Raw genomic sequence first — 21,882 nt, 5'->3', positions numbered from 1 at the left:
GCCTTCACAACACTCACAATACAGCCGATACCTTGTCAAGGAACTGCAATGAACCACAAACAACTATTTGTAGGAATCCCTGTCTGCCTATCCTCCGGTAAAACATCTTGAGATGTCAATGGCGATATGTGAATAAGATGAGGTGTTTCTTCATTCAAGTTTGTAAATTGGAATTCTACACCCTTGAAGGCTGTGGATGCTCAGTCGCTGAGTATATTCAAGACTGAATTCAACAGATTATTGGTTACAGAGGGAAAGAAGGAAAATGGCGACAAGGAGAAAAAGTGGAGCAGGCTCTATGTCCTCCAACTGCTCCTGTTTATTCTGCTCTTAAGTGGCTCTTGATGGACCGTGTCCTCTTTACATTTAGTAAAATGACCAATAACGATTTCGGATTTTATTTTGGTTCCATTCCGGTTCCGAGAATCGTAGAGATGCATTGCACAAGAGGGGGCGATGGGGGTTGTTCAGCCCATCTTTCCTGTGCTGACTTTTAGAAAGAACGGACTTGTTCAGTCTCTCATTCCCGTTTTGTGTCCCTAGCCATGCACCTTCTCATCCTTAGGTAACTATCCACTTCTCTTTTAAAATTAATTAGTGAATCGTATCGCTGCCTTTTCAGGCAAATCCTGGAACTCACTGAGTTTTGCTCAACTGCCATTGTGACACAGGTAGTTCAATGAAGGTTTTACAGTGGGCAGTATGAGAGTATTTCAAAAATATCAACAGAAAAATATGTTTGAATATTAAAATTATTGGATGGGAGGGTAGAGCTGGTCCAGGGTTCAGAATGATTTTTCTCCTGGTCACTGGGACCCTGAAGCCTCCACTTCCTGTTCCCTCACCAAAATGGCCGCACATGCACCGCTTCTACCAAGTTTCTACTTTGTTTCTACCAAGATGGCAGCTGGTCACCCTGGGTCAGTGGGCCGACACTAGACTCTGGACACTTTGGAAGCAGAAGGGGACAAATAGAAGTGGAGAGACAGGAGGTGAAGGAGAAAAATGTTATACAACTACAACTTGAACAATAACTTTGACAGAATCTCAAACCCCCAACTTCCCCAAAGTAAGAGGTGTATATGAAAACCACCACCTCCAATTCACACATTGTCCTGACTTGTCTGACATCCAGAATTGGGTGAACAGACATTTCCTCCAATTAAACATTGGAAATAGTGAAGTCATTGAGTTTGCACATTCTCCCAGTGTCATAGAACATTACAGCGCAGCACAGGCCCTTTGGCCCTCGATGTTGCACCGACCTGTGAAACCACTCGAAAGCCCATCTACACTATTCCCTTATCGTCTATATGTCTATCCAATGACCATTTGTATGCCCTTAATGTTGGCGAGTCCACTACTGTTGCAGGCAGGGCATTCCACGCCCTTACTACCTCTGACATCTGTCCTATATCTATCTCCCCTCAATTTAAAGCTATGTCCCCTCGTGCTAGACATCACCATCTGAGGAAAACGGCTCTCACTGTCCACTCTATCTAATCCTCTGATCATCTTGTATGCCTCAATTAAGTCACCTCTTAACCTTCTCTCTAACGAAAACAGCCTCAAGTCCCTCAGCCTTCCCTCATAAGATCTTCCCTCCATACAAGGCAACATTCTGGTAAATCTCCTCTGCACCCTTTCCAATGCTTCCACATCCTTCCTATAATGCGGCGACCAGAATTGCACGCAATACTCCAAATGCGGCCGCACCAGAGTTTTGTACAGCTGCAACATGACCTCATGGCTCCGAGTGTCTTGGTGGGTTTCATCCCCACAACCCAAAGATGTGCAGCGTGGGTGGATTGGCCACGCTAAATTGGAAAATAATAATTGGGTACTCTAAATTTATTTTAAAAAAGAAATAGTGAAGCCATTGTCTTATGGCCCTGCTACAAACTCCATTCTCTAGTCACCATCCGCCTCCCTGGCAACTGTGTTTATTTTATCCTTTCACAGGGAGTGGATACTGCTGGGAGAAATCATTGCCCACTCCTAATTGCCCTCGAGAAGATGGTGGTGAGTTGTCTTCTCAAACCACTGTAATACATGATGTGTAGGTTGAGCCACAGCGTAGCCAGGGTGGAAGTTCCAGGATTTTCACCCAACAACAGTGAAGGAACAGTGACATAGTTCCAAGTCAGGATGTTGTGTGGCTTGGAGGGGAACTTGCAGGTGATGATGTTCTCATGTGTCTGCTGTTCTTGTCGTATGAGGTGGTCACGGGTTGAAAAGTACTGTCTAAAGAGCCTTGATGAGTTGCTGCAGTGCATCTTGTAGGTGATACGCGCACTGTGTGCGACTAATGCAGATTTCAATGTCATATTTGACCTGAAGATGAGCTTTTGACTACATATTTGCACCATCACTAAGACTGTTTATATCCAGCTCAATAATATTACCTGACCGAGCCCTCACCTCAGTGTGTCTGCTCTGAAACCAACTGTTATCTTTAAACTTGATGATTCCAACACACTCCTGACCAGCATCCCAACTTTTATCATCTGTAAACTTGAGATCATTTGCTGCCCATTTTCTCATTCTTGCCAATTCCCTTTTCACTTGGCGCAGTCTTATCAACTGGTTGAACTGTTGATTACCAGAGGCAGCAGCAACACATCCAGCTCTACCTGGCCCTGCTCGCCTCTGCCTAAACTGGTCACTATTTCTGGATTGTTCCTGGAAGCAAGGACAACCCAGATTCTGTTCTTCACGATCATCTTCTTAAATCTCTCTCCTGACTTCAAACAAGTGCAAGGAGCTCATTGATTTCTTTGTCACTGACACTGAGATCATCCATTCAGCTGAATCTACTTCCAAAAGTTATTTGAACTCGCCTGTGTCTCATTAGGTTTTGTGACTGCGTGAATCTCTTCCCAAACATGGAGCAGTTGAAAGGCCTCTCCCCGGTGTGAACTCGCTGGTGTGTTAGAAGGTCAGGTGAATTAGTAAATCTCTTCCCACACTTGAAGCAGATGAACGGACTTTCCCCAGTGTGACCACGTTTGTGTTTCAGTAGGTGTGATGAACTGCTGAATCCCTTCATACACACAGAGCAGATGAATGGCCGCTCTCCAGTGTGAATTCGCTGGTGTGTGTAAAGGTTGAACAATCGATTAAATTGTTTCCCACACATGGAGCAGGTGAAAGGTCTCTCCCCTGAGTGACTACGCAGATGAGTTTCCAGTTGGGATGGAGATATGAATGCCTTCCCACAGGCCCCACATTTCCATGGTTTGTCTATGGTGTGGATGTCCTTGTGTCTCTCCAGGTTGGACGATTTCACACCTGCAGATTCCAAATTTCCGATAAAATGAGTTTATAAACATCATCATTGTCAATACCGAATAAAAATGAAGGACAGACAATTCTAGTTTGTATGGAACAGGTTTTCTGCACTTGTTTCTGCGAAACAGTAAATCCTCATCACATACGTTCTCCCTCCTCCCTATGCTGGAATCCAAACCCCAGGGTGACAAACCAGCCCACATTTTATGGGCCATATTTGAATCCACTGAGATTTGCTGCTTGGGTGTCTGACTCATCAACTGGACCTATGTAGAACTCTGTTCCAACCGTTCTGGCAGCCAACCACCCCCTCCCTGGCCTCACATTTCTGTCAGCAGCCCACCCAACACCGCCCACCTCTTCACGCAGACCCGTGTAGGCTTACCTTTAATTTTCACCATGAGAGTTTGTCAGTCTGCCAAACCTTTCAAACCACCTTCAAAATTCCTTTCCTTACAGTTTACCCGCTCCTTCCACTCTGGCTGGGTTCAGTTCTCAAGTCCCTCTGTGTAGAGTGAGAATAAATCGGTAATTTTCTCTCCTGGTCACTGGAATCCTGATGCCCCGCCCACTCTGTTGTTTCACCAAGATGGCCGCAGCTGAAGCAAACAAGCCCCGGGAGCTGCAAAATCAGGATCTGTGGGCTCTTCTTGGCGGTTTGGGGCCTCCAGCGGGTGTTTGTGAATCCTCCCCACCCACCTCCCAGGGCTCCCTTCCTTTCCAGAGATCAGAGTCCTCATTGATTTGAGTGCAAAGTGTCAGCTCTTATTTATTGTCCCCCTCCCCCATCCTCTGATGTGAACCATCCTCCAGTCGCTGAAGCAGGATGGTGACCTTTAACCTGGGCCTGTTCCTAGGAGGGAGAAGCCCCGCAGCTGCAAACCAGGGAGCTGACAATGATTGTGAAGGGTTTACGGATCCTCCCTCCCACCGCCTGATGCTAACTTTGCTTCCGCGGGACAAAGGACTCTCCTCCAGACGAACAATAGCATTGCACCTGCGCGCTACTGTCTCACCTCATCAACCGCACTCCCTCCGTGTCCCGATCAGGCAGCAGAATGTGGCGACTTGGGGCTTTTCACTTCATTGTAATGTTAATGTGAGCTTACTTGTGACAAGAGATTATTATTATGAAAGACAGACCTTTCAAATGTCTAAACTGTGGGAAATGCTATAAAACGTCCAGTGAACTGATGTCCCATCAGCTTGTTCACACTGATGAGAGACCGTTCAGGTGCTCTCACTATGGGACTAGATTCAAGCGATCGGAGCAACTCACTGTACACCAGCGAATTCACACTGGGGAGATCCAATCTTTCCTCATAGTTAAAATTCTCCATCCCTGGTAGCATCATCATAAATCTCCTCTGCAGCGGGCAGCACCATGGCACAGTGGTTACATTGCCTCATGGCGCCGAGGTCCCAGGTTCGATCCCGGCTCTGGGTCACTGTCCGTGTGGAGTTTGCGCATTTGCCCCGTGTTTGCGTGGGTTTCGCCCCCCCACAACACAAAGATGTGCAGGGTAGGTAGATTGGCCACAATAAATTGCCCCTTAATTATGGGGAGCTGGTAGAAGGGCTGGGGGCCCCACTCGGGCTGGAGGGTTTGAAGGCCATGCAGTCGGGCAAGGCCTCGGGACCAGACGGGCACCAAGCCGAGTTCTATAAAAAATTGTCTGGAATATTGGGGCCGGTGCTGATGAAGGTCTTTAACGAGGCCAAGGAAAGAGGGGCTCTGCCCTAGACAATGTCACAGGCCATGATCTCGCTCATTCTGAAAAGGGACAAGGACCCGGGGCTATGTGGGTCTTACAAGCCGATTTCCTTGCTGAACGTAGATGCCAAACTTCTGGCCAGAATTTTGTCCTCCAGGATTGAGGTCTGTGTACCGGACGTTATAGTGGAGGATCAGACTGGGTTCGTTAAGGGCAGGCAGCTAGGGGCCAATGTAAGAAGGCTGCTAAACGTGATCATGGTGCCCCCGGAAGGTAGGGAAGTTGAAGTGGTGGTCGCGATGGAAAAAGCCTTTGACCGAGTCGAGTGGGATTACTTATGGGAGGTGCTGGAGTGGTTCAGGGTTGGAAGGGGCTTTGTTGACTGGGTTAGGATGGTGTACCGGGCTCTGGTTGCAAGTGTACGGACAAACAGGACGACTTAGGACTATTTCACACTGCACCGGGGGACAGGGATGTCTCCTCTCCCCACTGCTGTTTGTGCGGGGGATAGAGCCGCTGGCAATTGCTCGGAGGGCCTCAAGGGGCTGGAAGAGGTTGGTCCGGAGGGGTTGGGGACCGAGTCTCGCTGTATGCGGACGACCTATGTGGTAGCCACCACGCTCGACTGTTGTATATCTCAGACCCAGAGGAGGGGATGGAAGAAATTATGGGAATTTTAGGGGAATTCGGCCGGTTTTCAGGGTACAAGCTTAATATGGGGAAGAGCGAGATGTTTGTGGTCCAGGCGAGGGGTCAGGTGAGGCGACTGGGGGAACTGCCGTTTAGAGTGGTAGGGGGCAGTTTTAGGTACTTGGGTATTCAGGTGGTGAGGAATTGAGGCAGGCTTCATAAATTGAACAAGGCCCGGTTGGTGGAACAGATGAAGGAGGATTTCCGGAGATGGGATGCGCTCCCGTTGTCTCTGGCGGGTAGGGTGCAGTTGGTAAAAATGATGGTCCTCCCGAGATTCCTATTTGTTTTCCAATGAACCATGTCCATATGTTCTGGGCATACCCAAAACTGGGGGTTTTGGCAGGGGTTTGCCGATGCCATATCCACGGTATTAAATACGAGGGTGGCAATGAGTCCAGAGGTGGCGATTCTTGGGGTGTCGCAGAATCCGGGAATCCAGGAGGAGAAAGAGGCGGACGTTCTGGTCTTTGCTTCCCTGGTAGCCCGGAGGCACCTATTACTAGCATGAAGGGACTCAAAGCCCCCAAAATTGGAGACCTGGCTTTCGGACATGGCTGGCTTTCTCTGCCTGGAGAAAATTAAGGTCGCCATGAGAGGGTCTCTGTTAGGGTTCGCCCGGAGATGGCAACCATTCGTCGACTTCCTCGCAGAGAATTAATCGTCAGCAGAAGGGAAGGGGAGTTAGGCTCGCGTAGATTAGGGAGGTAAGTAATTGTAGGACCTGTGGGTGTGGGAGGCAGTATTTGTACTATGTTAATATTTTCCTTGTTATGTACATTGTTGATTTTGTTGCTGTTACAATGACAAAGAAATATCTCAATAAAATGTTTATTAAAAAAAAAAACCTTAATTGGAAAAAATTAATTGGGCACTCCAAATTAATAAAAATAAATAAATAAATCTCCTTTACTGTGCCTCTAGTGTAATCGCATCCTTCCTGTAATGTGGTGACCAGAACTGTCTGCAGTGCTCCGGCTGTGGTCTAACTGGTGTTTAATGCAGTTCCAACACACTCTCCCTGTTCTTATATTCTTGGCCCTCGGCTATCAAAGGAAACTGTCCCACCTGCCTTCCTAAGCACTAATAACAGAGAGTGAGAGGCAGGTGAGAGTGACAGAGGGAGAGGAGGTAGCAGAGGGAATGAGAGGCACCAGAGAGAGAGAGGAACACCAGAGGCAGAGAGAGGCTGGAGCGAGAGGAGAGAAAAGAGAGAAATAGTCCAGTAAGTAACAAAAATAAGTAATGGAATTGAGTTCAGACACGGATCTGCATGAACTGACACCACTTTATTGACAGATTGCCAAGGTAGTCACTGTACTTGAATCAATGTTATTCACTTTTGGAATTGAATGAATTAAGGGTCAGATTAACTATATCACCCCAGTATCAGATAGGCCTGTTTAATACAGAACAGGGTTAAACCCAGTGTCCAATATTAGAGGTCTCTGTGGCTGTTGGATGCCTGGTTTCACTGTACAGCTGACAACCCACAGCTTCAGTGAACTCGTCGACCCAGGGTCTGTTTCTAAACCCTCATCACAATAGATTACCTGGTTAGCTATTTATATATGGTCATCATGGTCAGACAGTTAACACAAAGCTCAACCAGAAACGACGGTTCTTCTTTCTACTGATTCCAGTTCCGACAAGGGGTCACAGCATCTCCAGCCCTCAGCTCTGTTACTAGGCTGTCATTGACATGAGCAACAGAGAGACAGCAAGTTGCCTGAGGCTTAAATGGGAAGTTGAAACTTGTGACTCAAAACCAATTGTGTAAGATCTCTGAAAAGATCAGGAATTTTAAAAGATAAATTCTAACCCCAGTGAACAAATTAATGAGTCATAAGACAAAAACTTCAGGTTTTATGACTTTTACTGCAACAAACTAGAAACAACAATGCCTAAACACTATTTTTATAGGGAACGTATCCCTTAAACTATAAACAGAATGATGCCCTTTTACTTTTAACACAATCAAAAATCACACTCCATGGTTACATCGCTGAAGTTGTCACTCAATTCTCCTGGAACCAGCCCAATGTGATTCTTCGTTCCTGTGTTTACTTCCATTCTGTTCCTTTGCCTGACAGGCAAACCTTCACCCCAGAAGTGTCTTTTGCAGTGATGGTTCTCCTGATGATATTCAGGTCCCGATAAGCCAAGTGACTCTTCCAAATCCTGAAGTGTCGTTCGGTTTTTTTCTGCAAGTCTTCATCTAATATCCTGTAAAAGGAATTTACAAATGGAAATTGAGAACAGGCAATTCTAGTTTCCATCCAACACACTCTCCCTCCATTCTCACTCTGTAATATTCATCCTCTTAATAGGACTTTAAACTAAAGATTGGGGGGGAAAGGGAAAGTCAGGGAACCAAGAGGTGAAGTAATCAGTGGGAAGCGTAGCTGCTTAGGAATACAAAAAAGCACAAAAAGACAAAACTCAGGAGAGGTTATGATAGTCCCCATCCCACAAAATATGACACAGTGTATGGAAAGGCTCAGTAAACCAAGGTCCACCACACTAAGAAAACAAAAAGGGACGGTCAATAGAGAATGAAAGGTGCTATATTTAAATGCGCGCAGTGTACGGAACAAGGTAGATGAGCTTGTGGCCCAGATTGTGACTGGCAGGTGTGATGTGGTAGGCATCACAGAGACGTGGTTGCAGGGGGTTCAGGACTGGCATTTAAACATCCAGGGATTCACAACCTATCGAAAAGACAGGGAGGTGGGCAGAGGGGGCGGGGTTGCCTTGTTAATTAGGAATGAAATTAATCAATAGCACTAAACGACATAGGGTCAGATGATGTGGAGTCTGTGTGGGTAGATTTGAGGAACCACAAAGGCAAAAAAAACATAATGGGAGTTATGTACAGGCCTCCTAACAGTGGCCAGGACCGGGGGCACAAAATGCACCACGAAATAGAAAGTGCATGTCAGAAAGGCAAGGTCACAGTGATCATGGGGGACTTCAATATGCAGGTGGACTGGGTAAATAATGCTGCCAGTGGACCCAAGGAAAGGGAATTCATTGAATGTTTACAGGAGGGCTTTTTGGAACAGCTTGTGATGGAGCCCACGAGGGAACAGGCCATTCTGGACTTAGTGTTATGTAATGAGCCAGACTTGATTAAAGATCTTAAAGTAAGGGAGCACTTAGGAGGCAGTGATCATAATATGGTAGAATTCAATCTCCAATTTAAAAGAAAGAAGGTAGAATCAGATGTAAAGGTGTTACAGTTAAATAAAGGTAACTACAGGGGCATGAGGGAGGAACTGACGAAAATCGACTGGGAGCAGAGCCTAGTGGGAAAGACAGTAGAACAGCAATGGCAGGAGTTTCTGGGAGTAATTGATGACACAGTACAGAGGTTCATCCCAAAGAAAAGAAAGGTTATCAGAGGGAGGATTAGGCAGCCATGGCTGACAAATGAAGTTAGGCAATGCATCAAAGCAAAAGAGAAAGCCTATAATGCGGCAAAGAGTAGTGGGAAGTCAGAAGATTGGGAAGGCTACAAAAACAAACAGAGGATAACAAAGAGAGAAATAAGGAAAGAGAGGATCAAATATGAAGGTAGGCTAGCCAGTAACATTAGGAATGATAGTAAAAGTTTCTTTAAATACGTTAAAAACAAACGGGAGGCAAAAGTTGACATTGGGCCGCTCCAAAATGACGCTGGTAATTTTGTGATGGGAGACAAGGAAATAGCTGAGGAACTAAATAAGTACTTTGCGTCAGTCTTCACAGTAGAAGACATGAGTAATATCCCAACAATTCCGGAGAGTCGGGGTAGAGTTGAATATGGTAGCCATATGGTAGAAAGTGCTAGAGAAACTAAGAGGTCTAAAAATTGATAAATCTCCGGGCCCAGATGGACTACATCCTAGAGTTCTAAAGGAGATAGCTGAAGAAATAGTGGAGGCGTTAGTTATGATCTTTCAAAAGTCACTGGAGTCAGGGAAAGTCCCAGAGGATTGGAAAATCGCTGTTGTAACCCCTTTGTTCAAGAAGGGAACAAGGAAAAAGATGGAAAATTATAGGCCAATTAGCCTAACCTCGGTTGTTGGCAAGATTCTAGAATCCATAGTTAAGGATGAGATTTCTAAATTCTTGGAAGTGCAGGGTCAGATTAGGACAAGTCAGCATGGATTTAGTAAGGGGAGGTCGTGCCTGACAAACCTGTTCGAGTTCTTTGAAGAGATAACAAACAGGTTAGACCAAGGCGAGCCAATGGATGTTATCTATCTTGACTTCCAAAAGGCCTTTGATAAGGTGCCTCACGGGAGACTGCTGAGTAAAATAAGGGCCCATGGTATTCGAGGCAAGGTACTAACATGGATTGACGATTGGCTGTCAGGCAGAAGGCAGAGAGTTGGGATAAAAGGTTCTTTTTCGGAGTGGCAACCGGTGACGAGTGGTGTCCCGCAGGGTTCAGTGTTGGGGCCACAGCTGTTCTCTTTATATATTAACGATCTAGATGACGGGACTGGGGGCATTCTGGCTAAGTTTGCCGATGATACAAAGATAGGTGGGGGGGCAGGTAGTATGGAGGAGGTGGGGAGGCTGCAGAAAGATTTAGACAGTTTAGGAGAGTGGTCCAAGAAATGGCTGATGAAATTCAACGTGGGCAAGTGCGAGGTCTTGCACTTTGGAAAAAAGAATAGAGGCATGGACTATTTTCTAAACGGTGACAAAATTCATAATGCTGAAGTGCAAAGGGACTTGGGAGTCCTAGTCCAGGATTCTCTAAAGGTAAACTTGCAGGTTGAGTCTGTAATTAAGAAAGCAAATGCAATGTTGTCATTCATCTCAAGAGGCTTGGAATATAAAAGCAGGGATGTACTTCTGAAGCTTTATAAAGCATTAGTTAGGCCCCATTTAGAATACTGTGAGCAATTTTGGGCCCCACACCTCAGGAAGGACATACTGGCACTGGAGCGGGTCCAGCGGAGATTCACACGGATGATCCCAGGAATGGTAGGCCTAACATACGATGAACGTGTGAGGATCCTGGGATTATATTCATTGGAGTTTAGGAGGTTGAGGGGAGACCTAATAGAAACTTACAAGATAATGAATGGCTTAGATAGGGTGGATGTAGGGAAGTTGTTTCCATTAGCAGGGGAGACTAGGACCCGGGGGCACAGCCTTAGAATAAAAGGGAGTCACTTTAGAACAGAGATGAGGAGAAATTTCTTCAGCCAGAGAGTGGTGGGTCTGTGGAATTCATTGCCACAGAGGGCGGTGGAGGCCGGGACGTTGAGTGTCTTTAAGACAGAAGATGATAAATTCTTGATTTCTCGAGGAATTAAGGGCTATGGAGAGAGAGCGGGTAAATGGAGTTGAAATCAGCCATGATTGAATGGTGGAGTGGACTCGATGGGCCGAATGGCCTTACTTCCGCTTCTATGTCTTATGGTCTTAATTCTCTGAAGGTGCTGATTCAGGCTGACTGACAGATCCCTGCTCACTGCTTCCCATCTTGGAGAGGCCTGAAATTCTACATGCAGACTGCCAGATATAAATATGTCTATCTTACTGAAGTCAAAATGTGTGGAACATACTGACCAGATTCACTTCCTTTCTCTTCAGTTGCTGCAAGTTACCAATGACCCCTCAGAATGAGAAAAGAAATGGAAAGATAAAGTAGGCTTGGAGCGGCTGCTGCCTCTTGTGGGGCATTCCAGAACGAGAGGCAATCGTCTTACGAAAAGCGGTAGCAAATTCAAAACAGTTGCAATTTAAAACAATTTTTTTAAAATTCCAATTAAGGGGCAATTTAGTGTGACCAATCCACCTGCTCTGTACATCTTTGGGTTGTGGGGGTGAAACCTACGCAGACATGGGGAGAAAGTGCAAATTCCACACAGTGACCCGGGCCGGAATCGAACCCAGGTTCTCAGTGCCGTAGACAGCAGTGCTAACCACTGGGCCACAATGCTGCCCTATTCAAAACAGAGTTGAGGAAAAACTGCTTCTCCCAAGGGCTGTGAATATGTGGAATTCATTACCCCAGAGTGTGGTGGAGCTGGGACAGTGAGTAAATTTAGGGAGGAGTTAGACAGATTTTTAATCGGGTTGAAGGGTTCTGAAGAATTTTCAGGACGGTGGAGATAAGGCCAGGATGAGATCAGCCATGATGGAATGGCAGAGCAAACTCGATGGGCCAAATGGCCTAATTCTGCTCCTATATCTCATGAACTTCTGAAAGGGGGAGACATTGATTTGCCCCCAGATGTTGCCCAGAGGAGGAAGTTTTCGTCTGAAACCCATTGTTCAACCTCCACATTGTGACATCACAAAGGAACTCATCCTCTAAATCAGCCAATAGGAATCCATCCGCTCCGCGGTGACGTCACTGCTTTAGAGCACATTCGCCCCCACCCTCTGTTTCCTCTCCCCCAACACTTCCTCGAGACGGTTTCCAGGCAACCGGCTGACAGTTCCGGCCGTCGGTGATCTCCCCACCCCCAGACCCGGGACTGCGCATTTCTCAGGGAGAGGGGAAGCTACGCATGCGTAGTGAGCTCACTTCCGCTGTCCTTACCTCTCAGGAGTTGACCAATGGTAAGACTTGGAGGACCGGAAAGACTCTGCCCCTCCGCCAATCAGAGCTCCCCCATTGTCTCAATCCGGAAGTTGGACATGGAAGTTTCTGCCGAGCAAAGCTGTTGTTCCTCCAACCCTGAGTGAGCTTGAGCTTCACACAGACTGTACCTTCCTCCTGTCTGCAACATCTGTGAGTAAAACACTTTCTTTTCTTCCCCTTTCCATTTCTTATCTCATTCTGATCTTTAATTGGTCACTTGCAGCAACTGGAGGGAAAGGAAGTAAATACAGGGAGGGTGCAGACTCTGCAAAGCTTGGCCCAGGTCTCTCTCTCTCTCTCTTAAAGACATTGACATCCTTTGTTCCCTCAGCTTGACACATTTATTTGGCTAAAAGGATGGTCTCTTTCCTAATTTTCATAATTAAAGGACTGGTTTCTCCAGGAGATGGCTGACATTTAAGGGGTCAGTAAACAGGCCAAATCCAACTCAGCCAATTATTTCCCTGTCGGAATACTCTCCATCATCAGCAAAGTGATGGAAGGAGTCATCAAAGATCCTATTAAGTGGCACTTATTCTGCAATAACATGCTCCTGGATGCTCAGTTTGGGTTCCGCCAGGGTCACTCAGCTCCTGACCTCATTACAGCCTTAGTTGAAACTTGGACGAAATAGCTGAATGCCAGAAGTGAGGTGAGAGTGACTGCCCTTGACATCAAGGCAGCATTTGACTGAGTATGGCATCAAGGAGCCCTAGCTAAACTGGAGTAACTCATAAAGGTTCCTCAGACAGCACCTTCCAAACCTACAACCACTACCATCTAGAAGGACAAGAGCAGCAGATACCTGGGAACCCCACCACCTGGAGGTTCGCTTCCAAGTTGCACACCACCCTGACTTGGCAATATATTGCCGTTCCTTCACTGTCCCTGGGGCCCAACATCCTGGAATTTCCTCCCTAACAGCACAGGGGATGTAGGACAGCATGGTGGAGCAGTGGTTAGCGCTGCTGCCTCACGGCGCCGAGGTCCCAGGCTCAATCCCAGCTCTGGGTCACTGTCCATGTGTAGTTTGCACACTCTCGCTGTGTTTGCGTGGGTTTCGCCCCCACAACCCAAAGATGTGCAGGGTAGGTGGATTGGCCATGCTAAATTGCCCCTTAATTGGAAAAAAATGAATTGGGTCCTTTAAATTTATAAAAAACATTTTTTTTTTAAAAACAGCACAGGGGATGTACCTACACCTCAAGGACTGCAGCAGTTCAAGAAGGCAACTCACCACTACTTCGGAAGAGCAACTGGGGATAGGCAATAAATGCTGGCCTGACCAGCATTGTCCACATCCCATAAATTAATTTTAAAATATTTAATATCGGACAGAGATATGTCCAGTGTTGTTATATAGTATGTATTATAGATATTATTGATGGTGCTGTAATAAAATACATGTATTATTAGTTCTAGTTTTGTAATATAGTACTGTACCTACATTATATATTTCCAGTCATACAGTCATTGCAGCACTGACAGAATCCATTTGGTAACTCAAGTCAATGCTGACTCTCTGTACAGCAATCCAGTGAGTCCCATTCCCCCTCGATATCCCTGTTCCCCTGCAAGTTTATTTTCTTCAAGTGACTATCCTATTTTATTTTAAATTATTGATCATCTGGACTTCCACAACTCTTGTGGGCAGTGAGTTCCCTGTCATGACCACTCCATGACTAAATACAATTCTTCCTCAGAATTTCCCTATCTCTAATCAGTAAATGTACTTATATGGAGATTCTCTACTCTTGTACAGGTTTTAGTGAGTTTAGAGTTGTTGATCACCTTCAGGAGAATTGGGAGGGGCAATATTAGATACAGCAGAGTGAGAATGGAGGGAGAGAGTGTGGGATGGAGAATTAGAGCATTTCAGGGAAAGAGAGAGGAAAGAATGTTCGCTAGAAACTAGAATTGTCTGTTCTGAATTTCTATCCTGTACTGACAATGATTACTATTGTAAAATCTGTTTACAGGAAGTTCGAACAAGAGGAGTTCGAGGGCAATATCCCAAACTAAATATCACGTCAAGAACTGACTGAGTCACTCAATTCGTGGGATCATCAGCCTCTGACTCTAGAAGGAGAAATGTTTGTCTATTCTGTCTGCTTCAAGAGATTTTAATCATCAGTGTGTCTGGAAAAGCACTGAGACACACACCCGTGTGAGACTGTTACAGAGCACTGACTGTGGAAAGAGCTTTAACCAGTGACCCAGCCTGAAAAAATAATACACCATTCACAACAGGGAGAGACTGTATCGGTGTTCTGTGTGTGGATGAGGCTTCAACTGATCATCCAACGCGGTGAGGCGCAAGATCACCCGGACCATGGAGAAACCATGGAAATGTGAGGATTGTGGGAAGGGATTCAAAGGCCCATACGGGCTGGAAAGGCATCAACGCAGTCACACTGGAGAGTGGCCGTTCACCTGCTCTCGGTGTGAAAAGGGATTCACTGACATTGGCAGCCTGTGGAAACACGAACGAGTTCACACTGGGCAGAGACCATTCACCTGCTCTCAATGTGAAAAGGGATTCACTGACATTAGCAACCTGCAGAAACACGAACGAGTTCACACTGGAGAGAGACCGTTCACCTGCTCTCAGTGTGAAAAGGGATTCACTGACATTGGCAACCTGCGGAAACACGAACGAGTTCACACTGGGGAGAGGCCTTTCACCTGCTCTGACTGTGGGAAGGGATTCATTCGGTTATCCCACCTGGAGACACACCATCGAGTTCACACCAGGGAGAGGCCGTTCACCTGCACTGTGTGTGAGAAGGGATTCACTCAGTTACCCAGCCTGCAGAGACACCAGAGAGTTCACACCGGGGAGAGGCCATTCATCTGCACTGTGTGTGATAAGGGATTCACTCGGTTACCCCACCTGCAGAACCACCAGCGAATTCACACAGGGGAGAAGCCGTTCATCTGCTCTGTGTGTGATATGGGATTCACTCAATTATCCACCCTGCGGAAACACAATGTCACTCACACCAAGAGCAGGCCCTTTAAATGCTCTGACTGCAGGAGGGGTTTCAAGAGCTCTCAGCTACTGATGTCCCACCAGCGCGTTCACTCTGAGGAGAGACCGTTCAGCTGCTCTCACTGCTCAAAGAAGTTTAGAACCTCATCCAACCTGATGAAACACGAGCGAGGTCACACTGGGGAGAGCCCGTTCACCTCTCCGACTGGGAAAAGCTTCACTCAGTCATCACTTGCTGAGCCACAATGTCACTCACACCAATGAGAGACCCTTTAAATGCTCCGACTGTGGGAGTGGGTTTAAAAGCTCTCAGGTACTGATGGAACACCAGCGCATTCACACTGAGGAGAGACCGTTCAGCTGCTCTCACTGCACAAAGAGATTTCAAACATCATCCACATTGCGGAGACACCAGCAAGTTCACACTGGAAAGAAGCCATTCACCTGCTCTCACTGTGAGGAGGGATTCACTCAGTCGTTCAACAGGCTGAGACACCAAAGGGTTCACAAATGATAACAGGTTAGATTCTGCTGTTATTCCTGCTGTTAACCACATCCAGGACTGAACCTGGAATGGGTGTAGGGATTTGCCTCCTCGTCAACTCCTCCTGGTGCTCGGACGTGGTGATCCTGGTGAACTACTGCTGCCCGGACCAGGAATACCCGACTGTGAAGTACCGTCCAGACTACCTTCCACGGAGTTCACTTCGGCCATCATCACGGCGGTCTACATCCCACCCCAGGCAGAAGTGAAGAAGGCGCTTGATGAATTGTAACCGCTATAAATAACAATAAAGCAGAATACCTGGCGGCCATGTTCATCGTGGACGGTACTTTAAGCAGGTCAACCTCAAGTGTACTGCCAAAATTCCACCAACACATCTCCTGTCCTGACAGGGACCCCAACATCCTTGACCACTGCTACACAAACATCGAGGGCGTCTGATGATCCATCCCCTGACTGCACTTCGGAAAATCGGACCACAATACGGTGCTCCTTCTCCCGGCATACAAGCAGAAATTTAAGCGGGAGAATCCTTTTAAGAAGGTTGGTGCAACGGAAGAGCTCCTACGCGACTGCTTGGAGTCAGTGGACTGGACCATATTCAAGAACAAGGGAAGCACGGTAGCAGAAGTGGATAGCACTATGACTTCACAGCGCCAGGGTCCTAGGTTTGGTTCCCTGCTGGGTCGCTGTCTGTGCAGAGTCTGCACGTTCTCCCTGTTTCTGCGTGGGTTTCCTCGGGTGCTTCGGTTTCCTCGCACAGTCTAAAGACTTGCAGGTTGGGTGGATTGGCCATGATAAATTGCCTTTGTGACCAAAAAAGGTTAGGAGGGGTTATTGGGTGACAGGGATAGGGTGGAAGTGAGGGCTCAAGTGGGTCGATGTAGACTCGATGGGCCGAATGGCCTCCTTCTGCACTGTATGTTCTATGTTAACTCCGCAGCCAACCTAGACGAGTATGCCAGCACCGTCACAGACTTCATCAGTAAATGTGTAGAAGATTGCGTGCAAAAGAAGGTAGTCTGTACATTACCCAACCAGAATCCATGGTTTAATTGGGAGATTCACTCCCGACTGAAGGTGCTCAAGGCAGGCAACCCTGACCTATTCAAGAAATCTATATATGACCTCCGCAAAGCCAACAGGGACTCCCAAGTGACAATACCAAACTAATCTAGAGTCGCAGACTAACGACTGGGACTCTCATTGGTTGTCCCAGGTCGTGCACCCAGATCCTGCGCTGACCCACTGGCAGGTGTGTTTGCGGACATCCTCAATCTCTCCCTCCTCCGTTCCAAGGTTCCCATCTGCTTCAAGAAGACCACCATCATACCAGTTCCGAAGAAGAACCAGGCAACGTGCCTCAATGGCTATCATCCGGTGGCCTTGACATTGATCATTATGAATTGCTTCGAGATGTTGGACACATCAACTCCATACTCGCAGCATTCCTTGATCCACTGCAATTCGCATACCGCCACAACCGGTCCACAGCAGATGCCATCTCCCTGGCCCTATACTCACCCCCGAAGCATCTCGACAACAAGGACTCCTACGTCAGACTCCTACGTCAGACTCCTATTCATTGACTACAGCTCTGCCTTCAACAGGGGCAGCACGGTAGCCTTGTGGATAGCACAATTGCTTTTTATAAAGACAAACAATAGCCTTCATTTCTATACATTAATTAAGTTGGGCAACACGGTAGCATTGTGGATAGCACAATTGCTTCACAGCTCCAGGGTCCCAGGTTCGATTCCCGGATTGGGTCACTGTCTGTGCGGAGTCTGCACATCCTCCCCGTGTGTGCGTGGGTTTCCTCCGGGTGCTCCGGTTTCCTCCCACAGTCCAAAGATGTGCAGGTTAGGTGGATTGGCCATGATAAATTGCCCTTAGTGTCCAAAATTGCCCTTGGTGTTGGGTGTGGTTACTGGGTTATGGGAATGGGGTGGCGGTGTTGACCTTGGGTAGGGTGCTCATTCCAAGAGCCGGTGCAGACTCGATGGGCCGAATCGCCTCCTTCTGCACTGTAAATTCTATGAAAAACCATAATCCCAGCCAAGCTCATATAAGAACTCCAAAACTTCGGACTAGGCTCCTCCCTCTGCAACTGGATCCTCGACTTTCTGACCCATAGACCACAATCAGTAAAGATAAACAACACCTCCTCCACAATGGTTCTCAATTCAGGAGCCCCGCAAGGCTGCACTGCCTATACACACACACGACTGCATGGCAAAGTTTGGCTCCAAATCCATCCACATGTTTGCTGATGACACAACTGTAGTGGTTCGGATCACGAACATCTCCACGATAGTCCTCTATACCGGGGCCCCACAAGGCTGCGTACTTGGCCCCCTACTACACTCGTTATACACACACGACTGTGTGGCAAAATCTGCTCCCGCTCCATCTACAAGTTTGCTGATGGCACGACGTCATGGGTCGGATATCAAACAACGATGAGACAGAGTCCAGGAGGGAGATAGAGAACCTAGTGGCATGGTGTAATGACAACAATCTCTTCCTCAATGTCAGCAAAACTAAGGAGCTGGTCATTGACTTCAGGAAGCGAAGTATCGTACACACCCCTGTCTGCATTAATGGGGCTGAGGTGGAGATGGTTAGCAGCTTCAAATTCCGAGGTGTGCACATCACCAGCATTCTGTCCTGGTCCACCCACATCGACGCTATGACCAAGAAACATATACTTAGGAAACTAAGGAAATTCAGCATGTCCACACCGATTGCCACATGGGCGGCACGGTAACACTGTGGTTAGCATTGTTGCTTCACAGCGCCAGCGTCCCAGGTTTGATTCCCGCTTGGGTCATTGTCTGTGCAGAGTATGCATGTTCTCCCCGTGTCTGCGTGGGTTTCCTCCGGGTGCTCCAGTTTCCTCCCACAAGTCCCGAAGGACGTGCTTGTTTGGTGAATTGGACATTCTGAATTCTCCCTCAGCGAACCCAAACAGGCGCGAGAGTGTGACGACTAGGGGATTTTCACAGTAACTTCATTGCAGCGTTAATGTAAACCTACTTGTGACAATTATGAAGATTATCATTGACTTTTACCAATTATTACAGGTGCACCAACTTTTACAGGTGCACCATAGAAAACATCTTATCTGGCTGCATCACAGCTTGTGTTATGGGCCAGGGTTCAGAAAACTCCAAAGTATATCATGGAGTTCACCTGACCTACAATTGTTTATTGATTTTGGTTCCGATGAGCACAGGGCCTGCCTTTCAGGTGTTATTCAACAGAGGCCTTAAGCACTTTTAATCAAAACAAGCTTTATTCTACGAATTTAGTTAACATTTTTATAAACACACACAGTAAGCATTTTTATAACTTACAAACATAAATACCCCACACAGCTACAGTAATCTATGTATAACCCTTAATAAATTCCCCCCTTTAACTGTTCCAATTTAATAACAAGATCCCATAAACCAGTACCTCCTTTTCAAAGGTATGTCCCAGCACACAGCACTCACTCTTGTTTCCTTTCCAAAACAGCAGGTTGGAATTCCTTCCAGAAAGCAATTATTTCTTTTCAAGTTATCAAGTCTGGAAACAGCTTTTAAAATGAAGATCGCAAGACAGGCCAAAATACTCCTGTTTCTGCGTACAGCAGCCAAAAATGTGAAAGCGAAAGCAAAAATCTCAGAGCCACAAAACAGCCCCAAACCAAAGTGAAAGTAAATCCAACTCCCAGAGCCACAGCCCAGCTCCACCCACACAATGACATCACTGAAGCCATGTGATAAGACAAAAACATTTCTTAAAGGGACACTCCCATGAAACTTGGTATGGCAACTGCTCAGCCCAAGACTAAGAAACTACAGAGAGTTGTGAACACAACACAAACCCGCCTCCCATCCATTGACTCTGTCTACACCTCCCGCTGCTTTGGGAAAGTGGGCAGCATAATCAAAGACCCCCCCACCAAGGTTATTCTCTTTTCCAATCTCTTCCATTGGGCAGGGGTTACAAAGTCTGAGATCTCGCAATAACAGATTCTAAACAGCTTCTTCCCCACTGTTACCAGACTCCTGAATGACCCTTTTTTTGGACTAAACTGATCTCTCCACACATTTTCTCTACTGAGTAGCACTACACTCCGTATGCTTCACCCGATGTCTATGTGTTTATATTGTGTATTTATCATATGTCCTATGTTTTTTCATGTATAAAATTATCTGTCTATATTGTACGCAGAACAATACGTTTCACTGTACCTCGGTGCACATGAATAAATTTAATCAGATCAAACTTTCTTCATTCTGACACTTGGTGAAGTGGGAGGGTCGGAGGGTTTCTTTCTGCTGGATTGGCCGGTCTCACGACTTTGCTTCCAGTGGGCTGATGCTCTTTGAGCCTGGGGGAGAGCATGTTTCCACTGGAATGATCCACAAAGGCTGGAGTACATTTATTTTATCCTGGAGAGTAAATAGTGTTATTCCCCCGCTACAGGTGGATGTAAAAGAAACCAACTGGGTATTTACAACTATCGACAATGCTTTCATGGTCATCAATGACTTTTAATTCCAGATTTTTAATTAATTTAAATTCCACTATCTGTGGAACCTGGATCACTATTGCATTATCCTGGGTCTCTGGATTACTCGTCTGGCTATTGTTTTCCAAGATGTGTTTTGTGAGAGATGAAGTCACTATAGCCAATACGTGAGCTGTTTTCGAGTTGTTTCTTTTACGTCCTGTACTTTCCCACTAACTTACGGACAAAACAGCAGCACCTGTACTGTGTATAAACGTGTGTTATTGTAACTACTTGAGATGCTTCGGTTCGCTGAAGCATTCCCTGCATGTTTGTAATAAAGATTCCTAAACTTTACCCAACTCTAGACTCCGAGTGACATTTGTCCCCAAACAACCTGGTGTCAGGAACAGGATCCACTGACGGCTCTGATTAAAGGAAAGTCCCCGTGGACAGCAGATACCGGGGTGAGTATTGTTTGTTTTATACCACTCGTGTTTAGTTCAGTCTGACTGACCACTGGGGACTCCTCAGAACCTCAGGGAGCTGTTTCTGGTCTGTTTCTTTGACATCCATTCAATGCAATTTCAATAACTGGAACATTTCAGGCAGGGAATTGTCGGTTTTACACCAAGGATATGTTTGGGGGCGATGTTGAAGTCCCCGTGACCGAGAGGGTTTTGTAGCTGCCAAAATATGAGGGGATAAAGCCGTACGGGAGGTGAAACAGAAAGAGTTAGGCAGTTGGACAGAGTTTGGCATGTGTTCAGAGGTCCCAGATAGGGGTCAGCCAGCATCATCACATCGATGGATCTGCACAGAAAAGGTCCAACCAGATGGAACTTATAAGGCCAAGGTGAGGTCAGTGACGCGGGAATTTGAAGAAGTCTTAGGAGAGAAAGAGGTCAGAGTGGACTCGCCCACAGCGGGAAAGGTAATTTTGAAATTTCTTTGGCCCTTTTTGTGACATTTTCTCGGAACTTAAAGTCAAGAAACATAAAAGCTGCATTTGCGCTGGGGGATCACCTCCAGAGGGCAGTGTTTCTACAACCTCCTACGGTGCCAGATGTAGATGGAAGACTTTAAAGTTCAATAAGTTTGTCTATGTTTTGAGCCATGTTTCAGAGTGTATGGTACTTCTCAGATCAGTTTTGTCCAGGTCGGGTTGTCCCTACCTGAAGGCAGAAGCTGCCGTGCTTTATTGGTAACAAGGCAGGAAACTCTCGGGCATCTTTATGATGCATGTTGATGACTGCCTATGTGGTGGTACTAGTGAGTTCCAAAACAATGTTACTGACAGGATCAGAACAACATTTAAGGTTAAAGCCAGGCTTCTCGGACCTTTAAATAAATTGGATTGGAAATCGGGCAGTGTGGGTCTGATGTGACTTTACATCAACAATCTCAGGGAGACAGTATGAACCCTGTCACAGTCAATGGGGCCGGGGCCTCACAGAAAGATGAAGGTGTTTCCAAAGCTGGGACTGAGCTGCTGCAAAGTTGAATTGACGAATGGGGCACACAGGCAAGGCCGGATACAAGTTTTGATGTCTTCGAGCTGAGTTCTGTAATGAAACGTCCAGAGGTCGAGAA

At 46.6% G+C, this 21,882-nt stretch overlaps 2 protein-coding genes and 1 long non-coding RNA gene across 3 annotated transcripts in view; 2 read left to right on the top strand and 1 right to left on the bottom strand.

The window, feature by feature from the left end:
- Positions 1-21,882, top strand: part of LOC140417947 (uncharacterized) — a 106,815-nt gene that overhangs the window by 57,313 nt on the left and 27,620 nt on the right. The window lies entirely within an intron of this gene.
- Positions 7,555-12,207, bottom strand: LOC140419887 (uncharacterized). Its single transcript, XR_011946063.1, has 2 exons — positions 11,268-12,207; positions 7,555-7,922 (listed from the first exon to the last, which is right to left on the bottom strand). It is a non-coding gene; the product is annotated as an uncharacterized lncRNA (long non-coding RNA).
- Positions 12,256-20,651, top strand: LOC140419883 (uncharacterized). The gene is made up of 2 exons (XM_072503926.1): positions 12,256-12,438; positions 14,268-20,651. The coding sequence occupies exon 2, from the start codon at positions 14,621-14,623 to the stop codon at positions 15,542-15,544; it is 924 nt and encodes a 307-aa protein (XP_072360027.1). The 5' UTR covers positions 12,256-12,438; positions 14,268-14,620; the 3' UTR covers positions 15,545-20,651.

This window comes from Scyliorhinus torazame, chromosome 5, assembly GCF_047496885.1.
Source record: "Scyliorhinus torazame isolate Kashiwa2021f chromosome 5, sScyTor2.1, whole genome shotgun sequence".
NCBI classification, from domain to species: Eukaryota; Metazoa; Chordata; class Chondrichthyes; order Carcharhiniformes; family Scyliorhinidae; genus Scyliorhinus; species Scyliorhinus torazame.
The sequence above is the reverse complement of the archived record's forward strand: the minus strand, read 5'-3'. Positions and strand labels throughout refer to the sequence as shown.

What these genes read in the sequence shown, in the direction of transcription:
- LOC140419883 (XM_072503926.1), top strand. Translation starts at nt 14,621, where the DNA reads ATGGAGAAACCATGGAAATGTGAGGATTGTGGGAAGGGATTCAAAGGC.